The sequence below is a fragment of the Oratosquilla oratoria genome, chromosome 31 (genome assembly GCF_046742065.1).
Source record: "Oratosquilla oratoria isolate Oo_2021 chromosome 31, ASM4674206v1, whole genome shotgun sequence".
Taxonomy (NCBI): Eukaryota; Metazoa; Arthropoda; class Malacostraca; order Stomatopoda; family Squillidae; genus Oratosquilla; species Oratosquilla oratoria.
The window spans coordinates 33,631,710-33,649,630 of NC_134807.1; the positions used below are offsets into that span (position 1 = coordinate 33,631,710).

At 39.0% G+C, this 17,921-nt stretch overlaps 1 protein-coding gene across 5 annotated transcripts in view; it reads left to right on the forward strand.

Annotated features, from left to right (window-relative positions):
- The window catches only part of PRL-1 (protein-tyrosine phosphatase 4A family member PRL-1), a 94,876-nt gene extending 77,693 nt beyond the window's left edge, over nucleotides 1–17,183 (forward strand). For all 5 annotated transcript variants that reach the window (XM_076213473.1, XM_076213472.1, XM_076213471.1 and 2 more), the window contains 3 exons: nucleotides 12,886–13,017; nucleotides 14,560–14,726; nucleotides 14,963–17,183. In XM_076213473.1, the coding sequence (XP_076069588.1) occupies nucleotides 12,886–13,017; nucleotides 14,560–14,726; nucleotides 14,963–15,080 (417 nt within the window). In that variant the 3' untranslated portion in view covers nucleotides 15,081–17,183. The remainder of the gene's footprint in view (nucleotides 1–12,885; nucleotides 13,018–14,559; nucleotides 14,727–14,962) is intronic.
- Nucleotides 17,184–17,921: the final 738 nt, after the last annotated feature.

The following is a 17,921-nucleotide window of genomic DNA, read 5'->3' on the forward strand; positions in this document are numbered from 1 at the left end:
CTGGTCTGTAGACTTGAAGTGATTGTTCATGACTTCTGCCATTTCTAGATCTTTTGTGTATTCTGTATTTCATTGGCAAGGGATTTGTTGCTAATGAACCGGATTTGTGTGGATTGATGAAAACGTCTGAAATAATGTTAGTACTTGGAAGTTGTGCTGACCCCATAAAGATGGTAGTTGCTATTTATAGTTTTGGTGCATAGGTATGTCATTATATATTGACCTACAAATATATATAACAGATGTTGAAATATTATACCTACTTTGATAACTTGAACTGCCAACAAATGGGGTTTCTTTCCCAATTTATGAGTGATAAGGTAGTAGTTTTGTACTTTGAACATTTTTTATTTATTTATTTATTTATTTATTTATTTATTTTTTAAGTAGCAACAGTATATTGGCATTATGCAAATTCCCATGACAGTTTTGTTACAAGATAATGGAAATTCACAGGTGGATGTTTTCACAACTAATGGCTATACTTAAAAATTACATGTGTAATAAGTCTCCCTTATGAGGGGGATGGCTGAGGCAAGGCCTGTATCAACAATAAAAAAATTAAAAGTGTAATTTTTAGGGAAGCTCTTCATATATATATATATACATACATACATACAGTGTTGCCTTGCCACTGCACGTTTCGCGGCTTCAGTGCTTCGCGGGTTTTTTCAAAATATTCATAATAAAATCATCGATAGAGGGAATTTTATAGAAAAAAATGGTATTGGTGCAATGTCACAAAGTCATGCATTTTATGACCTATATTAAGATTCTTTGAAAAAACAAAGTTACACGCTGTTTGTATGGTACTTAAGATTTTACATGCAAAAGCAGGTTCGTCTAGGTAAGGTATTAAGATCAGAAAACATTTGTGACATCATCAAAGACATCATACAGACTGACAGATGAAGAGACGGACATACATCGTTCAAATGCTCATGGAATATGGAAAATAATAATTTGATTATACTGTAAAGATATCAAGTTTCTAAGAATCAAAAAATATTCTTGGCCAGGGGGGCGGGGTCCATGGTACTTTGGGGACACCTGTGGGCAGTGGCGCGGTGTAAAGATGCCGGAGTCTTTTGCTGCTAAGAAACGAAGACAGAGACATTTTTGGAAATGGGTGATAAACACTAAGAAGATAATTAAAAATGTAGTGTTGACAAACTGTAAACAACTTCAGATGTTGAAATCAGAGCATAGTACAATGTTTCCAGCCTGGCTGCGCTGGGGGGGGGCTTGGCTTGCGGCGCACCACCTCCAAACAAAGGCTATAAAATAAACAACTGTAAATTATTCACCTCTTTTATTTTCGTCATTTTCGTTTTTTAGAAGAATATTTTTATTTTGACTTGCGCCCACGTGTTTTTAGTATATATTTTGGTGGAGTCCCGTAGATCCGCTGGAGTCCTCAAGATCCGCTCGAGTTCCAAAGATCCGCTTGAGCCCTCAAGATCCGCTCGAGTCCTCTAGATCCGCTCGAGTCCCAAAGATCCGCTTGAGTCCTCTAGATCCGCTCGAGTCCCAAAGATCCGCTTGAGTCCTCTAGATCCGTTCGAGTCCCAAAGATCCGCTCGAGTCCTCTAGATCCGCGTATATGCGATTTATACCCTTACAGGGATGGCCCATGTCACGGGATCCATCATTGTAACCTTTTTGCCGGATCCCCATTCAACTCGGTTAGGGACGTCGTGACATTGAAACATTTTGGAGAATTTTATTTTTTCGTCCCGCTCACAGCCAATCAGCTGTCTCCCTTGCCGTGACGTCACAGCTGGAAACCATCAAAGAATTGCTTTACAAGATTATCAGCAGTGATGAAGAAGATGAGAACAGTCCTCCGAAAAAGAAGAGAAAATGCGGTGCAGATGTAAATATTGTGAAGGAGTAAATAGTATAAATAAAACTGTATAGTATTAAACATGGGGCGGAGCCCTCAGGCGCGTAAGCGCCCGCGAGCATAGCGAGCAGCCCCACAGGCCAAGTACCCCTGGCATAGCCAGGGCCGGCGCAGCCGGGTGCTTGTATATATAAAAAAAATTATTGATATTTTCCTATCAGTGAGTCTGATCCCCCTTAATTACTGTATAATAAATGTTAATTACTGTATAAGGTTTTATTATTAATGATTTAAGGGGAGGCTCCACAATAAAGTTAAAATATTTATTAATTTTTTTTTTTTCAATATTTGTTGTTCAAACTTTCAGGTTTTGTTTAAAGTCTAGACGCTGATGTTTTGCCAAAATAAGAACTTGTGTTATGACGTCATACCGATGTTAAGACTTCATAAGTAAATGAGAATCGTAATATTTGTCCCAGAGACCCCAGCTTTTGCATGGTAATACTTAAATAACATATAAACACCCTGTAGTTTTAGTTTTGTTAAAATTTTCCATACGTCGCAAGAAATTACTGTTACAAATATGTGTATATTTTTACTTTTTGATGACCGTATTTTTCATCAATTAAACGCTCCCGTGGCGTAACTTTGCACTTTATAAAAAAAAGCAAAACTACACGATGTACACACACCCAAATTGTATAACTATGAGAATTTTCAAGAAGTTCTAAATGTTTCTCTTTTTTTGGTGAATTTTTAAATGCGTATTTTTCTCATTTTGAGAAAAAGGGATTTAAAAGTTTCAATGTCATGTATCTTGGGTAGTTATCGTACAATTTGTATTATTTTCACACGCATGATTGTATAACACATAGTGAATAGAATGAGCAAAAATTAATATTTAAAACATTAATAATTACTTACCAAACCGGTGCCTTGTGCATGTACACCTGGTTACACAGGTGCTATTCCTGCGCCATATGTTTTACCTTCAGCTTCTCTCTTTTCTTCTTCCTCTTGTATTTTTCTAATTTTCTTCTTCTTTTCCTCTTCCTTCTTCTCTGATGATCTTATTGAACTTCTTAGTCTCTTCCTGTCTATCTGTTGACGAGCTTTCAAGGAAGAGTCTTCCATTGCCGTTGCAAGTGCAATAGCCCCATGGTAAATGTGATGACACTCCTGTAGACACCATACATCATTCTTTGTAAGGAGAAGAATTTAGTTTTTGGAAGTTCGTTCCATATAACACTGTGGAGAGATTCATTTGAGTTTTGAGTGTCCCCCTTGCACTTCTCTAATAGTTCTGATGTTGCAATTCTCTGGTAAATGGGTAGAATCTTCGCAACTACATCCTCTCTCTGGTAAGTTTTCATATTCTTTTTGTGAGGTGGGATTTTCTGGTTCCACAAACAGTACACTTCGCCTCAAAATAGCTTGTCATCCCTATCTGCTTATCTTCTTTCACAAGCATCTTCCTCCCACACTCACTGTATTAGGTTGTCTTTGTCAATGATGACATAATTTCTGTCATTCCCCTGTTGCACATCAGCAACAGGAATGTTTTCAAGTTTAAATTTACTACGAGAAAGTGTCGAAAAAGTAGTCACTATTTATCAGTTCACCAGATGTTGAGGGGAGTGAGGTCTCCTCCGGTTCGTGTTGCCTCACGATGTCCATTTTTTCTAATTTCTTTTTTCTACGTACCTCAATCATTTTCTTTATTTTCTGCTTTGCAGTAAGCTTTTTGTATTTTAATCTATCCATTTTGATATAATTTCTTTGTAACAACTTTGCGCGAGAGAATATGAACGAACATGTTGGGAGGGAAAAAGTAAAGCAAGAAAAAATGAAACGTTTATTCCTACTACGCAAGAGTTAAATCTCCGAACGCTATTTAAAGGGATACGCCATTGTGCCCTTTAAACTGTCGCATATGTCTGCTTTGGCAAAAAAAAATTCTACCGCAATAGTTTCATATTACTTTAAGGTACATAAATCACGTAAAAAAAAAATACATTTTTTGAAAATATTTTGCCTATTTTATTGTGGAGCCTCCCCTTAAGTAAATACGTGTACTGTTGTAATCTTCGTCTCAAATATGTAAAGAATAGATACTGTTTACATATTTTAAACTTTCTCGTACCCCCACACACAAAAATTCCTGGGGGTGGGGGGCAAATCCTACTTCGCAGTTTTTCACCTTTTGCGGTGGGTTCTGGTCCCCATTAACCACGAAAAACAAGGGATCACTGTGTATATATATATATATACACATACAGTGAGACCTCTCATTAACAGACATTAAATAGCTGTGTTTGCGGTGTTTTTGCTGTGTTTTGGAGTGGTTTTTGGGTGGCATAGTGATTGCTCGCACTAAACAACAGCACTCAAAACACTGCACAGCTAATTAATGTCCGTTAATGAGAGGTCTCGCTGTATATACTTAAATTACTTCATCTTCTATATTGGAGGCACTTTGCACTAAGTCATGTATTCTATTGTTCCCTCTTATCCTTGATGTAATTCCCTTTTCCTGTGTTGACATATATTCTTCTATTCATTACATTTTTTAACAAGCCATTTTTGTGTCTCTCTCTTTTTTTCTCCACATTTGCCTGTTCTTCCGTCAACTAATTGATATTTGTCTTAGTATCATAGCCTAATCTAAATTCAAAAGTGACAACTTTATCCTCTTTCGTGTTTCCCTTTTTGAGTCTGTCAGTTTCAGTTTTCTGTGTATGTTTATGCTGTTTGCGATGCACTATGGTCTTGAATCACATATTGGACTATTGATAACTATCTCCCTCCTGGTTGAGAGCTCAGAGCTTGTATGTGGTCTGATCTCAAGGTATTCCTATTATTTTGATATGTACGACTCCTTAAATCTTCCTGTGTGTATGTGAAATTTTATGCCATTTAACATTGATGCTGATCATGGCATCATCTGGTTGGCCTATTGTTTACATGGAACTGGCGCTTCTTCAGTCTTAAAGTAAACATGACAAATAGAAATTAAGCAAACATAACAGTTAATAGCTGCAATACTCGCAAGCATACTCAATAAAAACTTGATTGACAACATCACTCACACATTCCTATCTCCATAGTCTAATGAAAACTTAGAGCAAAACAGGATTTGATTAACAACACTGAATTCCAAGTGCAGAAGATGCCTGAAGTATGGTTCCATTTCCCGATGACAAATTACTTTCTGTGGGTCATACATTGGACTCATGATTGACTGCTACCCTCATGGATGAAAGCTCAAAGCATGTATGCTGTGACCTTACATGCACACACACACACCTCATTGCACAGTGGTTAGAGTTCCCAGCTGCCACTATGGCGGTCCGGGTTCGAATCCCACCCAGGGCTGAAATTATTTCAGTATCGCTGCACTGCAAGTTGTTGCTCCCAACTCTTTTGTGTGTGTGTGCGTGCACGCAGCATTACCCTTAGATTGGTAATATATGAGCTCTGATCCCTCTTCTGGGAGGGAAATAGCTGTCAATCATGAGTCCAACATGTGGTCCAAGACCAGGGTGAATCACACACCAAAGTCCTTGCTCACCAGAGTTGGGATGCAGACTTGCTGAAATTTTCAGCCCATCAGGCCATTGTAGTGTGTGTGTATGTATGATATATGGGATGCATGCTGACTGAGTGACTTTAAGTATCACTTTATCATATTCTTTGAAAGGACTTTCATGAGGCAGCATCCTATCCCTGTATTAGAGGGGTAGGTGGAAATGAGGAAACACCATTAAATAGGTCAGTATCACTAACCAGCACAATAGTGACATTATGTGAAAGGATTGTGAAAGATCAATGGACCAAATATCTTGCAAAGATGAATATTCTGACAGCTTGGCTTCAGATCTGGAAGGTCATGTATGTCTTACTGTCTAAGCTTTTACTTTAGAGTAATAAAGATATGCTGTGAGAGGGAGGGGTGGGTAGACTGCATATACCTCAACCTAGAGAAGGCATTTGATAAAGTACCTCACAGTTGACTTGTGTGGAAATTGGAGCATGTTGGAGGACAGAGAACCAGACTACTGGAATGGATTAATGACTGAAGGAAAGATACATGAGGACAGTAGTAGAGGACAAATGTCAAGTTGGAGAGCAGTAATGAGCAGAGTTCTACAAGGTTCTGTGCTTGCACTAATAAGGTTTTTGTTAGTGACATGATGGAAGGAACGAGCTATGTCAACATGTACAGATGATGCAAAAATCATAGGAAGAATGAAAAATAAGGAGGTTGGTAGAATATTTCAAAAAGGTTTAGATACTATTTTTGCATGGAGTCGAGAATGGGAAATGCAGTTCAGTGCAAAAAAAAAATGCAAAGTACTGGAAATGGGCAGTAGTGGTAAAAGATCTTTAAGCTACTCCTTAGAAAGCAAACCCATTGCAAAAGCAAACAATGAGAAATACTTGGGAGTGTTGATAAGACAATCACCTGCCAGACATATCAACAGGATTGTGGGAGAGACATTGACTATTGCAAAAGATTAAAGTGGTGTTCCATTGATGGATGAAGATATGATGAAAAAACTCCTCAACCCTGATATGTCCAAGACTGAAATGTGCGTCAGTTGTATGATCCCCACATGGAGTGAAGGATATAAAGGGCAGCAACCAAACTTGCCCCAGCCTGGCAAATAGACCATTTGAGGAAAGACTTAAGTACTGGGTCTGCCAACTTTGAAAGATTAAAGAGAAAGAGGTGGCACGATTATAGTGTACAGGTCACTAAAGGGGATAGGTTGCATTGATAGAGATCTGATTAAAGGTGGGAGGGCTTTAAGAGGTCATGGAAATAAATTGAGACTACATGTCAAAAGGATACGAAGGAATACAGTTTTCCATATGGATGTGTAGATATGTGGAATAGCTTAGAAGGTGAGATAGCCAAAGCTAAAACAATATATGGTCTCAAATCTGAATATGTTAATAGAAAATCAAAGCTATAGATTAAGTTGAAACCATACATGAATTTCAGTCTAGATGTGTTAGAAAATTAGAATAGGAGGTAGGACCCAACAAGCATTGCACCTTTTCTCTATACTACAGTTAGGTAATTACACACACACAAAACCCAATTCTCTGTTTATCTATCATTGTTATTATTTTGTTGTTTATGGCCTCTCAACTGGCCCAGACCAGTTTCTCTATTCACTATGGCCTGAGCACAATGAAATCACTTGTATTTCAGTGTTGGTGGGTCTAATGCTTTCAATATTTCTCTATAATTTTTCTCTGTAGGGATATGGATTGGTTTGGTCACTCTTTTCTTAACCACATTGCAAGGACCACTACACTCCGTTCTTCTTCCAGTGCTATATTCTTGTCCATATAGTGAGAACATTCTTTTATGCTTGTTTAGAGCCTGCATGGTTTACCTCCAATAATGCTGATGTGTTGGACCTCGTATATTTCTTCTAGATTTCCTAATTTGGCTATTGAAATTTATTGCATTTTCAGGCTATTTCAATTGATGCATTTCTTGGCATCCTTTAGACATGTCTTTTCAGTGTGTTACTATGACCATTTGTCTCCTGTCCCAGACACCCATTTATTTCATTGAATTATTTTAGGTTTGATGGTTTTTATCTTTTGTCATGCATTTTGCAAGGCGGTGTTAGTTTGTGCTTAGATTCAACAAAGAAATAACCTGTGTTGGTTATGTCCATACCTATTATAACTAAACTATTGAATAGCCTTTCTTCTCTTTTAGTATTAGCAGTGCATGTATATTCAACCCACATGTTTTATTAGCAGGATATGAATCCTTTGCTTAGATTTTCTCTATTTTTATTTACTTTTTCTGTTGATCACACTACAACAATCATTTGTGAATTGCATTTTTATTTCTGGGGTACTGGCTGCATGTTGTATGGTACAACTTGGGCAGTAGCATGCAGCTGGTAACATTTGGGGTGCCCCGATGGGCTAGAGTCACACATTTTGTCTGTTAGAGGAAACTGTGACTGTTTCCATTGTGCTGTCCTCCCCCCCTCTTAATAATGTTCTAAATTACTTTCATTATTTATTTCCATTTTTGTCTCTTGTCCACTGCAGTAGGGGGGAGAAAGAACACTGCTAGTCTTCTCAATTGGGTTGTAAATGTGGCTAAAATAGGACTAGCAGGGTTCCCACGGTCCTTGAAAATTCTGGAAAGTCATGGAAAAGTCCTGGAAATCTGCCAAAAATCAAGTGGTCCTGGAATTAGTACTACCAGCTAAAAAAGTCATTGAAAGTCCTTGAATTCAGTGTTGCATGGATGTTGGTTGTGCTCAATATTCTACAGTGTGCAGTGTCTGACATAGCAAACATGGGAGTTTCCGCTCTGAGAAGTCACATGAAAAGCAACTTGCATAACAGGATCAGCCAGTCAAGGCAAAACCCATCAGCAATCCGCAACTTCTTTGGAAAGAAACAAGACAAAAAGGCAGATGATGCTGCAGCCAATGTCACCTCCAGTGCACCAGTTGCTAGTACAAGTACAGCTCCACAAAGATCAGAGGTTGCAGCTGCTGTGTCAGATGCTGCTCTCCACGCAGAGGTTCTCTGGGCTCTGAAGCTTGTTATGAGCAACTACTCATTCAATTCATCATCTGATGTGGGCATGTTGTTCCCAAGAATGTTTCCGGACAGCCAAATTGCTAAAACTTTCTCATGTGGTGCTACAAAGTGTGCTTATCTAGTTTGTTTTGGCCTGTCTCCATATTTCCATGATCTGCTAGTGGAGAAAGTCAGAAGTGCCGAGTGCTATACCATATCCTTTGATGAGTGCATGAACCCTGTTTCACAGAATGAACAAATGGACTTCATAGTCCGTTACTGGGACAATGATTCTGGTCAGGTCAGTGTAAGGTACTTTGGGTCACAGTTCTTGGGGCATGCTCGAGCAAGCGACCTACTCAACAACTTCAAGGAAGGGACACAACAACTAGATCCCAAGCGTCTGCTTCAGGTCTCAATGGATGGACCTAACGTCTTGCTGCATTGCTTCTGACCAGTGGGAGTAGAATGTGTGGGATTGGGTACTTGCCTTTTGACTTTGCTACCTCTTATCAGTGGGGGAAACCCTTAGTGTATTTGTCTGTTCAAATAGTAGACTGCCACTCTTTTCTTTGATAGTAATAGGAGAGGAGGAAATGCTCTTTGTCAGCTCATGCCAGTTTGTGATTGTATGTATGTGGTAATTTTTATTGGGAGGGTTTTTTTTTTGAGGAGGGGTTTCCTATGTTGTTTGTTTGGAGGGAGGGTGAGCTAATTGTTAGGTCTGGGAAAGTTTTGTTGATAGTTCTGAGGAGATTGGTGGGGTGGTTGCTGGAATTTGATGTAAGGTTGGGAAGTTCTAGTGTAGTGTTTCCTCTTAATTTGTTACGTGTTTAACCAAATTGGGTGGTGTGTATTCATGTGGTTCACAGGTTGTGTCCCAGGGGAGCTGAATTGGGTGATGTATGAATTTTTGTGATATAGGTTGTTTCCTTTATCTATATTTTGATTGCGATTACTTCAGTTGTGTATAATGTTATGTTGTTGAGTTCATCTTTTTGGTGTTTTCCTCTCTTGTTTATGTAGTGAATGTTAGTGGTGTGGATTGTGGTGTTAGTTTAGATTGCTAGTTTTTATGTGGCAATTACAATAGATCCATGTGTTTTATCTCGTGAGTGGTGGCTACCGCACAAACTCTTGGTGCGCTGATTTGTGTTAGCCAGTGTGGGACATGTGATGTAGGCCAGTGTTTGCCATATGTTGCACTTGATAGGTGTATGTTTATCAATGGATGTATGTGAATAATTTATAGGTTTTGTTCATGTGGGGTGTGTTTGTGTTCTCCAATTAGGTGTGGTAGGGGAGCCATCAGTAATATAATTTGTGTGGGAAAAAAACAAACAAACGGGGTCAAGATAGCTTGGTAAGGAGTAACAGGATAATGAATTTCTGGGCCCTGTTATGAGACCAGGTAAATAATTTTACAGAATAATGAGCAGTATGTATAATAATGCCCCATGGAATATATTTTCAGAATTGTTTTTAAGATAATACATTTGAAATATAATGCAAGTATTTGTGAAGGTACTGTTTTCAATTTTTTTTTAAACTATGTAAATAATATTAACCTAACCAGCTGATGTAAGAAAGCTTTAGGAAGGTAAGGATGTTTTTTGGGCTTTTGTGGATTTGGAAAAGGGTTATGACAGGGTAGACAGGAAATGTTAGAATTAAAAATGGAGAGAGTGCATGATTTAAGGTAAAGGTGGGATTTTGCCTGGGATGCGTCATGTTGCCATGGCTGTTCAATGTATATATGGACAAGGTGGTATGAGAGGTAAATGCAAGGATAGTGGGCCAGGGATTGGCAATGTTTAAAGAAAATGACAAAAATGGGAGATAAGCCAATTGTTGTTTCCTGAAGATGCTGCACTAGTAGCAGGATCAGAGGAGGGATTGAGGAAGTTAGAGAAAGAGTTTGGGAGGGTGTGCAAAAGGAAGATAAATGTGGGTAAAACTAAGGTGATGAGATGTACAAGGGGAGAGGATGGCAGCAAATTGGATGTGAGTATTAAGGGAGAGAGGCTAGAGAAAGTGGATAGTTTTAGATATTTGGGGGGGGGGGCAAATGTGACAGGAAAGGGAGTGAGGTGGAATGTAGATTGAAAGAAGCAAATAGATGCCTTATGGGATTGACAAGTGTAATGAGAAATAGACATTCGGGAATGGATGCTAAGAGATTGTATGAAGGGGTAGTTGTGCCGACAGCACTGTAGGGGGTAGAAACATGGAACATAAGAGAGGAAGTTTAAATGTGTCAGATGAAATGTCTGAGAAATATGGTAGGAGCTACTAGGTTGGATAGAGTAAGAACAAGGAAGTTGGGAAGAGAGTGAAAGAAGTTGGAGATATGTGGATAAAACTAAGGTTAAGAGATGTATAAGAGAAAGGGGTGGCAGCAAATTGGAAGTGAGTATTAAGGGAGAGAGGCTGGAGGAAGTGGATAATTCGATACTTGAGGGCAAATGTAATGGGAAAGGGAGGTGTTGAGGTGGAGTGTAGATTGAAGGAAGCAAGTAAATGCCTTGGGCGATTAACAATTGTAATGAGAAATAAACATTTGGGAATGAATGCTAGGAGGAGATTGCATGAAAGGGTAATTGAAGTGACAGTACTATATGGGGGCAGAAACATGGAACATAGAAGAGGAAGAGTTTAAATGTATTTGAGATGAGTGAGAAGTATGATAGGGGTTACCAGGTTGAATAGAGAAACAGGATGTGAGGAGATGAGCATCGGTGGAAAAGGAGTTGGGAGATAGGGTTGATGAAATAGGTTTGGACACATGGAAAGAAATAGTAAAGAAGGATTAGTAAAACAGGTGTGGAAGTCAGAAGTGGATGGAGTGAACAGAAGGTGGGCAACCAAGGATGAGGTGGATAGATGGGGTAAAAGGGGGTTGTCTTTGAGAAGGGAAGGGAGAAGATAGTGGTGAATAGGAGTGGAGTATATGGGGATGCAATGGTTGGGAGATTTATGCCTTTGGCTTTGGTTACCTGCCTTGTAAGTGGGAAAAAGCCCTTGGTATATGTATGTATGTATCAGCTGGTGTTTCAAAATTGTCAATGGAAAAGTTGAATTATACATTTATTGTTTTTAATGTGTTGAGTATGTAAAGGCGAAATTTTACTTAAAGGAAAATTATTCTTGCCCCTTTTGTTATAGGTGATATTGCTGAGTGATGCTAGATATGTAATTTTTTTTAAAAACCTCATGAAGTCAGATTTGAGAATTGGTGTCCTGGTGTTTCTTTACAATATTTTGTTTCACGGGTTGTTTCATAATTTTATTTGTGTATTTTGCTTTATTAATTTAGGTTTTGTATGCATAGTTCAGTATAACTTAAGAGGGATGCTATTGTATGGACACAGGATAACAGCAACACTAACAGGTACAGTTATTACTAGGGCTCATTTACAACAGATGGAGTGGAACAGAAATTGTCATGCGTATTGATGGTTCACCTTTAGCGAGGATTATTTTACCTGAATAAGATATAATAGTGTTTATTTTTACTTAAGTGTACAGTATTACCTCTCATTAACAGATGTTAATTAGCTGTGTTTGTTGTGTTTTCGGTGTTTTTGGTGCTGTGCAATCGCTATGCCACCCAAAAACCACTCCAAATCAACGGACACTGTTACTCCCTTTTTAGTCTGTTAATGAGAGGTAGTAATGTATAATATATATATATATATTTTTTATTAATTTTATTTCTGTTCATATGATTATTTGGCATGTTTGCTGGCAGAGGAAGTTATAGCAACTATACATGTGGCAGAGATCGGGAGGGGAGGCTTTCAAGCCCAGACTGAGAAGAGTTTGTAGGAAGGGCAGACTACATTAAATTCCAGCTTCATTAAGTCTTCTGTATGGAGGCACAGCCCCTCCAGTGCCACAGTGAATGATTTGTTGATTGATTTGCATTTATTTTAATATATTTTAGCTTAACTTTCAAAATTTAAAACTAGCAGAGGTCTTCAGTATTATCCTCTTAGGTCTTGATATTTTACTGTGCTGCAAAAAATTGTAGTTGTTATTCTGAGGTGAATATCCTCATTTAGCACTAAACTGTTAAAGTTTATATGCAGCAGTTGTTTGAAGTTTTGCATGATACATGCCTGGAATGTATATCATTAGTTTAATTAAAAAGTAAAATATTTTTGAATATGATCATCATTAGCGTGTGGCTCTTAAGTGCTTTCACTCTTGAAAAAATCCTAGTCATGTTCATGAGCTGTTGCTATTATGTGTATGGCACCCCCATACTCCAGAGAACTGAACTAGTAAAGTTTTGGTTTAGTCTTTACTTATGTTCAGGCCACTATGTATACAGAAATGTTGAGGAAACGACTTTTTAGACATCAATGTGTGTGGTGGTATTTACATTTGTTATATGTTTTATATGTATATATTTTTTGCAATGGTGCGAGTGTATAAAATATTGATGTTTCTTTTATGTTTTACAGGAATTGCTGAAGCACCAGGTGCGAGATGTGGTTCGTGTCTGCGAACCTACTTACAAAATAGATGAATTGAAGAAAGCAGGAATTACTGTAACGGACTTGGTGTTTGATGATGGAACTTTTCCTCCAGCAGAGGTACTCTATCATTCAGTGTCTAAGTTCTTTTATGCTGTTATTAGTCTTATTAGTTTTTTTTTTTTTTTTTTTGGGGGGGGGGATATGGGATGCAAGTTGTTAGAAATAGCTATCACCTGGGAGTTAATGAATTATCCAAGCTACCATAAGTACAGATAATCTTTCCAAGATGTCAAAGAAAGTAGATATTCTGCTGCCTGTCTTCATATTCAGTTGTATTAAAATTGGAAGAATAGTTTTGAGGAGCTGACATTGTCTTTGGATTGGATCAAATATCGATTTCACCTGTACTCCCACCACTTTTAAGCATACACAGCTGACAACAAAAAATTGCTCAGTTGCTGCGATTATCAGCCAGTGCCATTGAAACTGTTCTACACCAAGACATTGTAGTAGACACGAGTCCAAGAGATATGTGGGAGGGGCTGACAGCTGCTTTGGGGCTATGGGATTTTGGTCAGCAAAACTCGAGTCAATGATTATTCATTGGTAACCTTTCTCCTACACTCTTCCAAACTGCCACCATCTGCTTCAGTCACTGCAGAATTGGCCTCAAGCAGTGTCATCCACAAATAACATTTATTTCCATGTCTCTCCACCCTCGCCCACCAAATTCAAACCTCTGCCAAGCAGTCTTGCATGAACATCCCTTACTTTCTGCTAGATATTTCTAGTATGCTAAGTCATGCTACAAACACTTGATCTCGCACCCATTCCTCTCTTAAATCCACTGCTCTTCCCACAGTTCTCTTCCCAGTTCTCTTGATCAATACTTCTTCAAAAGACTGGTTGTTCTAAACCTCTCCTTATTGTGGAAAAGTGGAGGGATGAATAAATTGATAGGAAACTTGGGTCTGGCGTAGACCCTTGTGTACACATTCAAGTGGAAGTTAGTGTGGATGTCTGAAACTTTGAGATTGACAGCAGAAAGCCTCATGGCATTGTAAGAATTAGACTAAGATAGCAAAGTTGTTTCAATTTAACTCCTGTAGTTATTTTGTGGTTCATTGATAAATGTATTGTTTCTTATTTGACATCTTGTAGGGGGGAAATAGAGGATCCTTATTCTCCTCATTCCATATGACATTGAGAATATGGTGTTAGAGATCTTTTCCCTTCAGCACAAGCGGATCCTTCCGGGGCAGGAGGCAGGGATTACCCTTCATCCATGAAGAGCTAAAATGAGAAGGGAAACAAGGGTTGTGGATGGTAATGGAATGGGTGGGAGTGGGTGTGTACCTTGACTGGTTAATGCCTTTATAAGGGGGAAGTGCCCCTTGGTAGATAGAGAAGGGGCTCAAGAAGTGGTCAAGTTACAGAGGTGTTAAAGGACTGGTTTGATGGGAACAAAATAGAGATTTTTAAGCTTTGACCATTGACTAGCCCATAGGGATATGCCAAAACTGTCCTTAGTTTCCTTGCAGTCCATACCCCAGTATGGAGTGAGTGTATGTCTTGGCTAGGCCACATCTTGTGAGGGAGGAAAGTGTTGAGTGGTATATGTACATTACTAATTTGTTGGTTATCTTGTGAAATTTACAGATTGTTGAAGAGTGGCTAGGCTTGCTGAAGCGACGTCATCGTGAAGATCCAGGTTGCACTGTGGCAGTACACTGTGTGGCGGGACTTGGTCGTGCACCAGTATTAGTAGCAATTGCACTCATTGAACTGGGCATGAGATATGAAGATGCAGTTGAACACATTAGGCAGTATGTAATACAAGACTTTATTTTAACTGATACATTTAATGAGTGGGAGTGGATTGCCTTTTGATTTTGGTCAACTCCCTTGTAAGGGGGGAAAGCCTTTGGCATGTTCATTTTATGTGTGTGAAGTCTTTCGTACCAATATCCAAAATATTTTTCATGTTTCAAAACTAGGCATAAGTGAAACTAATGTTTTTCTCTATCTCTCACCTCTCCTCTCACTTCTTCCTCCTTTCCAGAAAGCGCCGTGGAGCTATCAATGCCAAACAACTGGCCTACCTGGAAAAATACCGTCCCAAGTCCCGCCTTCGACTCAAGAATGGCCATAACAAGGTTGGAGCATGTTGTGTGCAGTGAATGGCCTTGATGTTGGGCTCATCACTCCAGGCTGCTTTGCTGTGCCCTTGTAGTTTACTGTTGCTTGTGGCTCCTGATGACCTGAAACGAAACGACCAGTTGGGACACCAGATTAAAGCTTATGGAAGTTCTAGAGCAGCCCTAGGTATCCATGATGTGATTGCAGCAACCACCTCAATGTTCCTGTATTCAATTGGAAAGTCTTCATTTATTCTTGTTTGGTGATCTCATGGCATGGTTGTTTTTATGTGAGGTAGGAGGAAGAAATATTAAGTCTCGCCTTAGAATCTGTTAATTTGTGGTTTTGAATAAAAATCCACCAGTCCATCCGTATCATGTAAAGGAGCCACACAAAATCAAAACAAAATGATGGGTTAGTTTTGCATGGTAGAATTGTTAGCCATAACACAAGGGCATCCATACACAGGCTGCTTGGTGTCGGCTTAGCTTTTTCACAGCCAGAAAGGAATCTGTCAGAAGTCAATTAGTCTAATGGGAGACTTGTTTGACAAATTGCACAGATGTAGTAAAATGCTTTAATGGTACAGTGCTACTGTGTAATTTGAGAGCTGTTCCAAGGCTGTGTTTGGACAGCAAGAAAGCCTATGCAGCTGAGTCTTCTGAGTAGTGACTGAGTGTGGTGAAAGACAGGGTAAGTTACGGGAGTTGTGTGTGATTGCATAATAAATCTATCAAGGAAGTATTTGGCAGCTTCCACACTTCGGTGCTGATATGAACGCAAAATCTGTTCTGCGTTATGGGAGCCAGGCTACTGATGCAATACCTGCACAGGGAACATTATTCTACCTAATGAATTAGTAGGGCTTGGAGTTGCCTGATGTCACAAAATTCCAGGATACTATTAAAGCCCATAATATGCATGGAAACCAGAGTGCATTATATTCAACTTCCACTAGTTTTATGCTACTTTTCATAGGAAGCAAAGATGTGGACATATCCTTGTGCAGTGTATTGCCTATCCTCCAAAAGCCTGGCCTAGATATCCTCAGCTCTGTAGTTTTGTAGATCTACAAGGCTGTGAACCTATGCCAATAACTTCCTTATCTGCAACCCCAGATAATGTACGTTCTTGAGTATGCAACTGGATGTGTGCTTGAAAGTTCTTATGATCTTGATATGAGTGTTTAAAGTAATCCCCCAGCCAGGGCCATGGAGGAATTTGTTCATTGTGGTAGCAGTGCACAAAGTATTATTGAATGAGCCATATAATTGCTCCTGATATGTAGTGACTCGTTTCTGTATAAATGTAATGGCTCCTGTGGCCCTGGCAAGTATTCACCCCACCAAGGTGATTACATGCGATGAAAAGGGAACAAGTTTTTAGACAACTTCTTTATAAATGAGTATTGTGTATTGGTCTGATGAATTGATACTTTGTAGTTGATAGAAGGGTCACACCTGTCTTGAATTGGATCCACTGGTGCATCAACAGAGCACCAAATATGACGGTACCCATTGCCAAAGCAGCCATCATTTAATAAAGCTTTCCTCATCCTATGTTGCCTGCCTTTTGTGTCATTTTGAAATACGAAATCTTACTCTGTTGAAACATTTTAGAGGAAAGCTAGAGGTGCCCTCCTTAGAGAAGCAATAATGAAGTTTGAGAGACATGGGAGGCCATGATGGGTTTTGGAAGGCAGATGAATTAGTGTATGCTTGCTGCAGAGGGTACCAAAGGCTTACATCTTTTTTACCCTTGATGGGCTAACGCCTTTTTATCCTTACCACTCATATTTATATTTGTTACTGCTCTTAGTTTGAATCTTCATGTGAGTTAGGTTCTCTTGTGGACCTGTGTTACTAGATGAATATATTTCTCTCTCATGTTATATTATTGCAACTGTCATTTAATATCTACACCCTTATACAGCCATTCCCTATACCCCTTCCCCAGATGAGGCCATTGCGTACGTGTAGTGACCATTATGTGTGCGTGTGTACATGTGTGTGGACTGGTGTGGAAACATAAGATGTATTTTCACCCAGACCTCACCACGCCATGCGCAGCCTTTGTAAGTGTCTGTATTTTTGGCTAACAATAGCAGTGTGAATTGTTCATATTAAAATACTGGTTTTTTGGTACATGTTCGTTTTCTTTGCCTTTTGTACTTCTTGGGCTAAGTCATCCTCCCTGGAGAATAGTTAACTGCTACTGCCTTGTATCAACTCCCAACATGGGAGTCTATTAATTATAAAGTACCTGCTGATTGGTACCATACAAGTTGCTTTCTTCCTACACAGCAATTTGAAAAATAATGATAGTTTTATGAAGGGGAAAATTTGCAACCCTGGAGTGGCTAGCAGTGGTCCTTGGGTACTCCCAAAATCATTCAGGGAAGAAAATTTGGACTTGTCTGTATTGTATTGGTGAGCAGCTTCCTATTGTGAGTTCATGTATGAAAAGGTGACCTAGTTCAGAGACCAGTCAACAAATCATGAGGTCTGGATTCATTGATTTGGGTATTGGAAATATATCGCTGTAAATAGTGATCTGTTCCATAATAGTTGCAACAGTGAAGTGAACAAGTCTTGTTTGAATACTGCCATGTCTGCTGATGGGATTGGGGGTCTGATGAAAAATTTCAATATTCAGACTGCAGGCTCGGTCAACACATCTTGGTCTATTGTAAGTTATGATCCTTTTAATTCGTTGTGTGGCAAGGCTGAACTAAAAGTGCTGTCATTTAACATTACACCTTTATACAGGCGTGACTGAATTGGTTTCATGTATACAGGTGGTACTTGAGTTAACAACAGAGTTCTGTTCCTACACGATGTCATAAATAGATTTTCAGTGCAGGTCACACCAGCCTAAGTAAG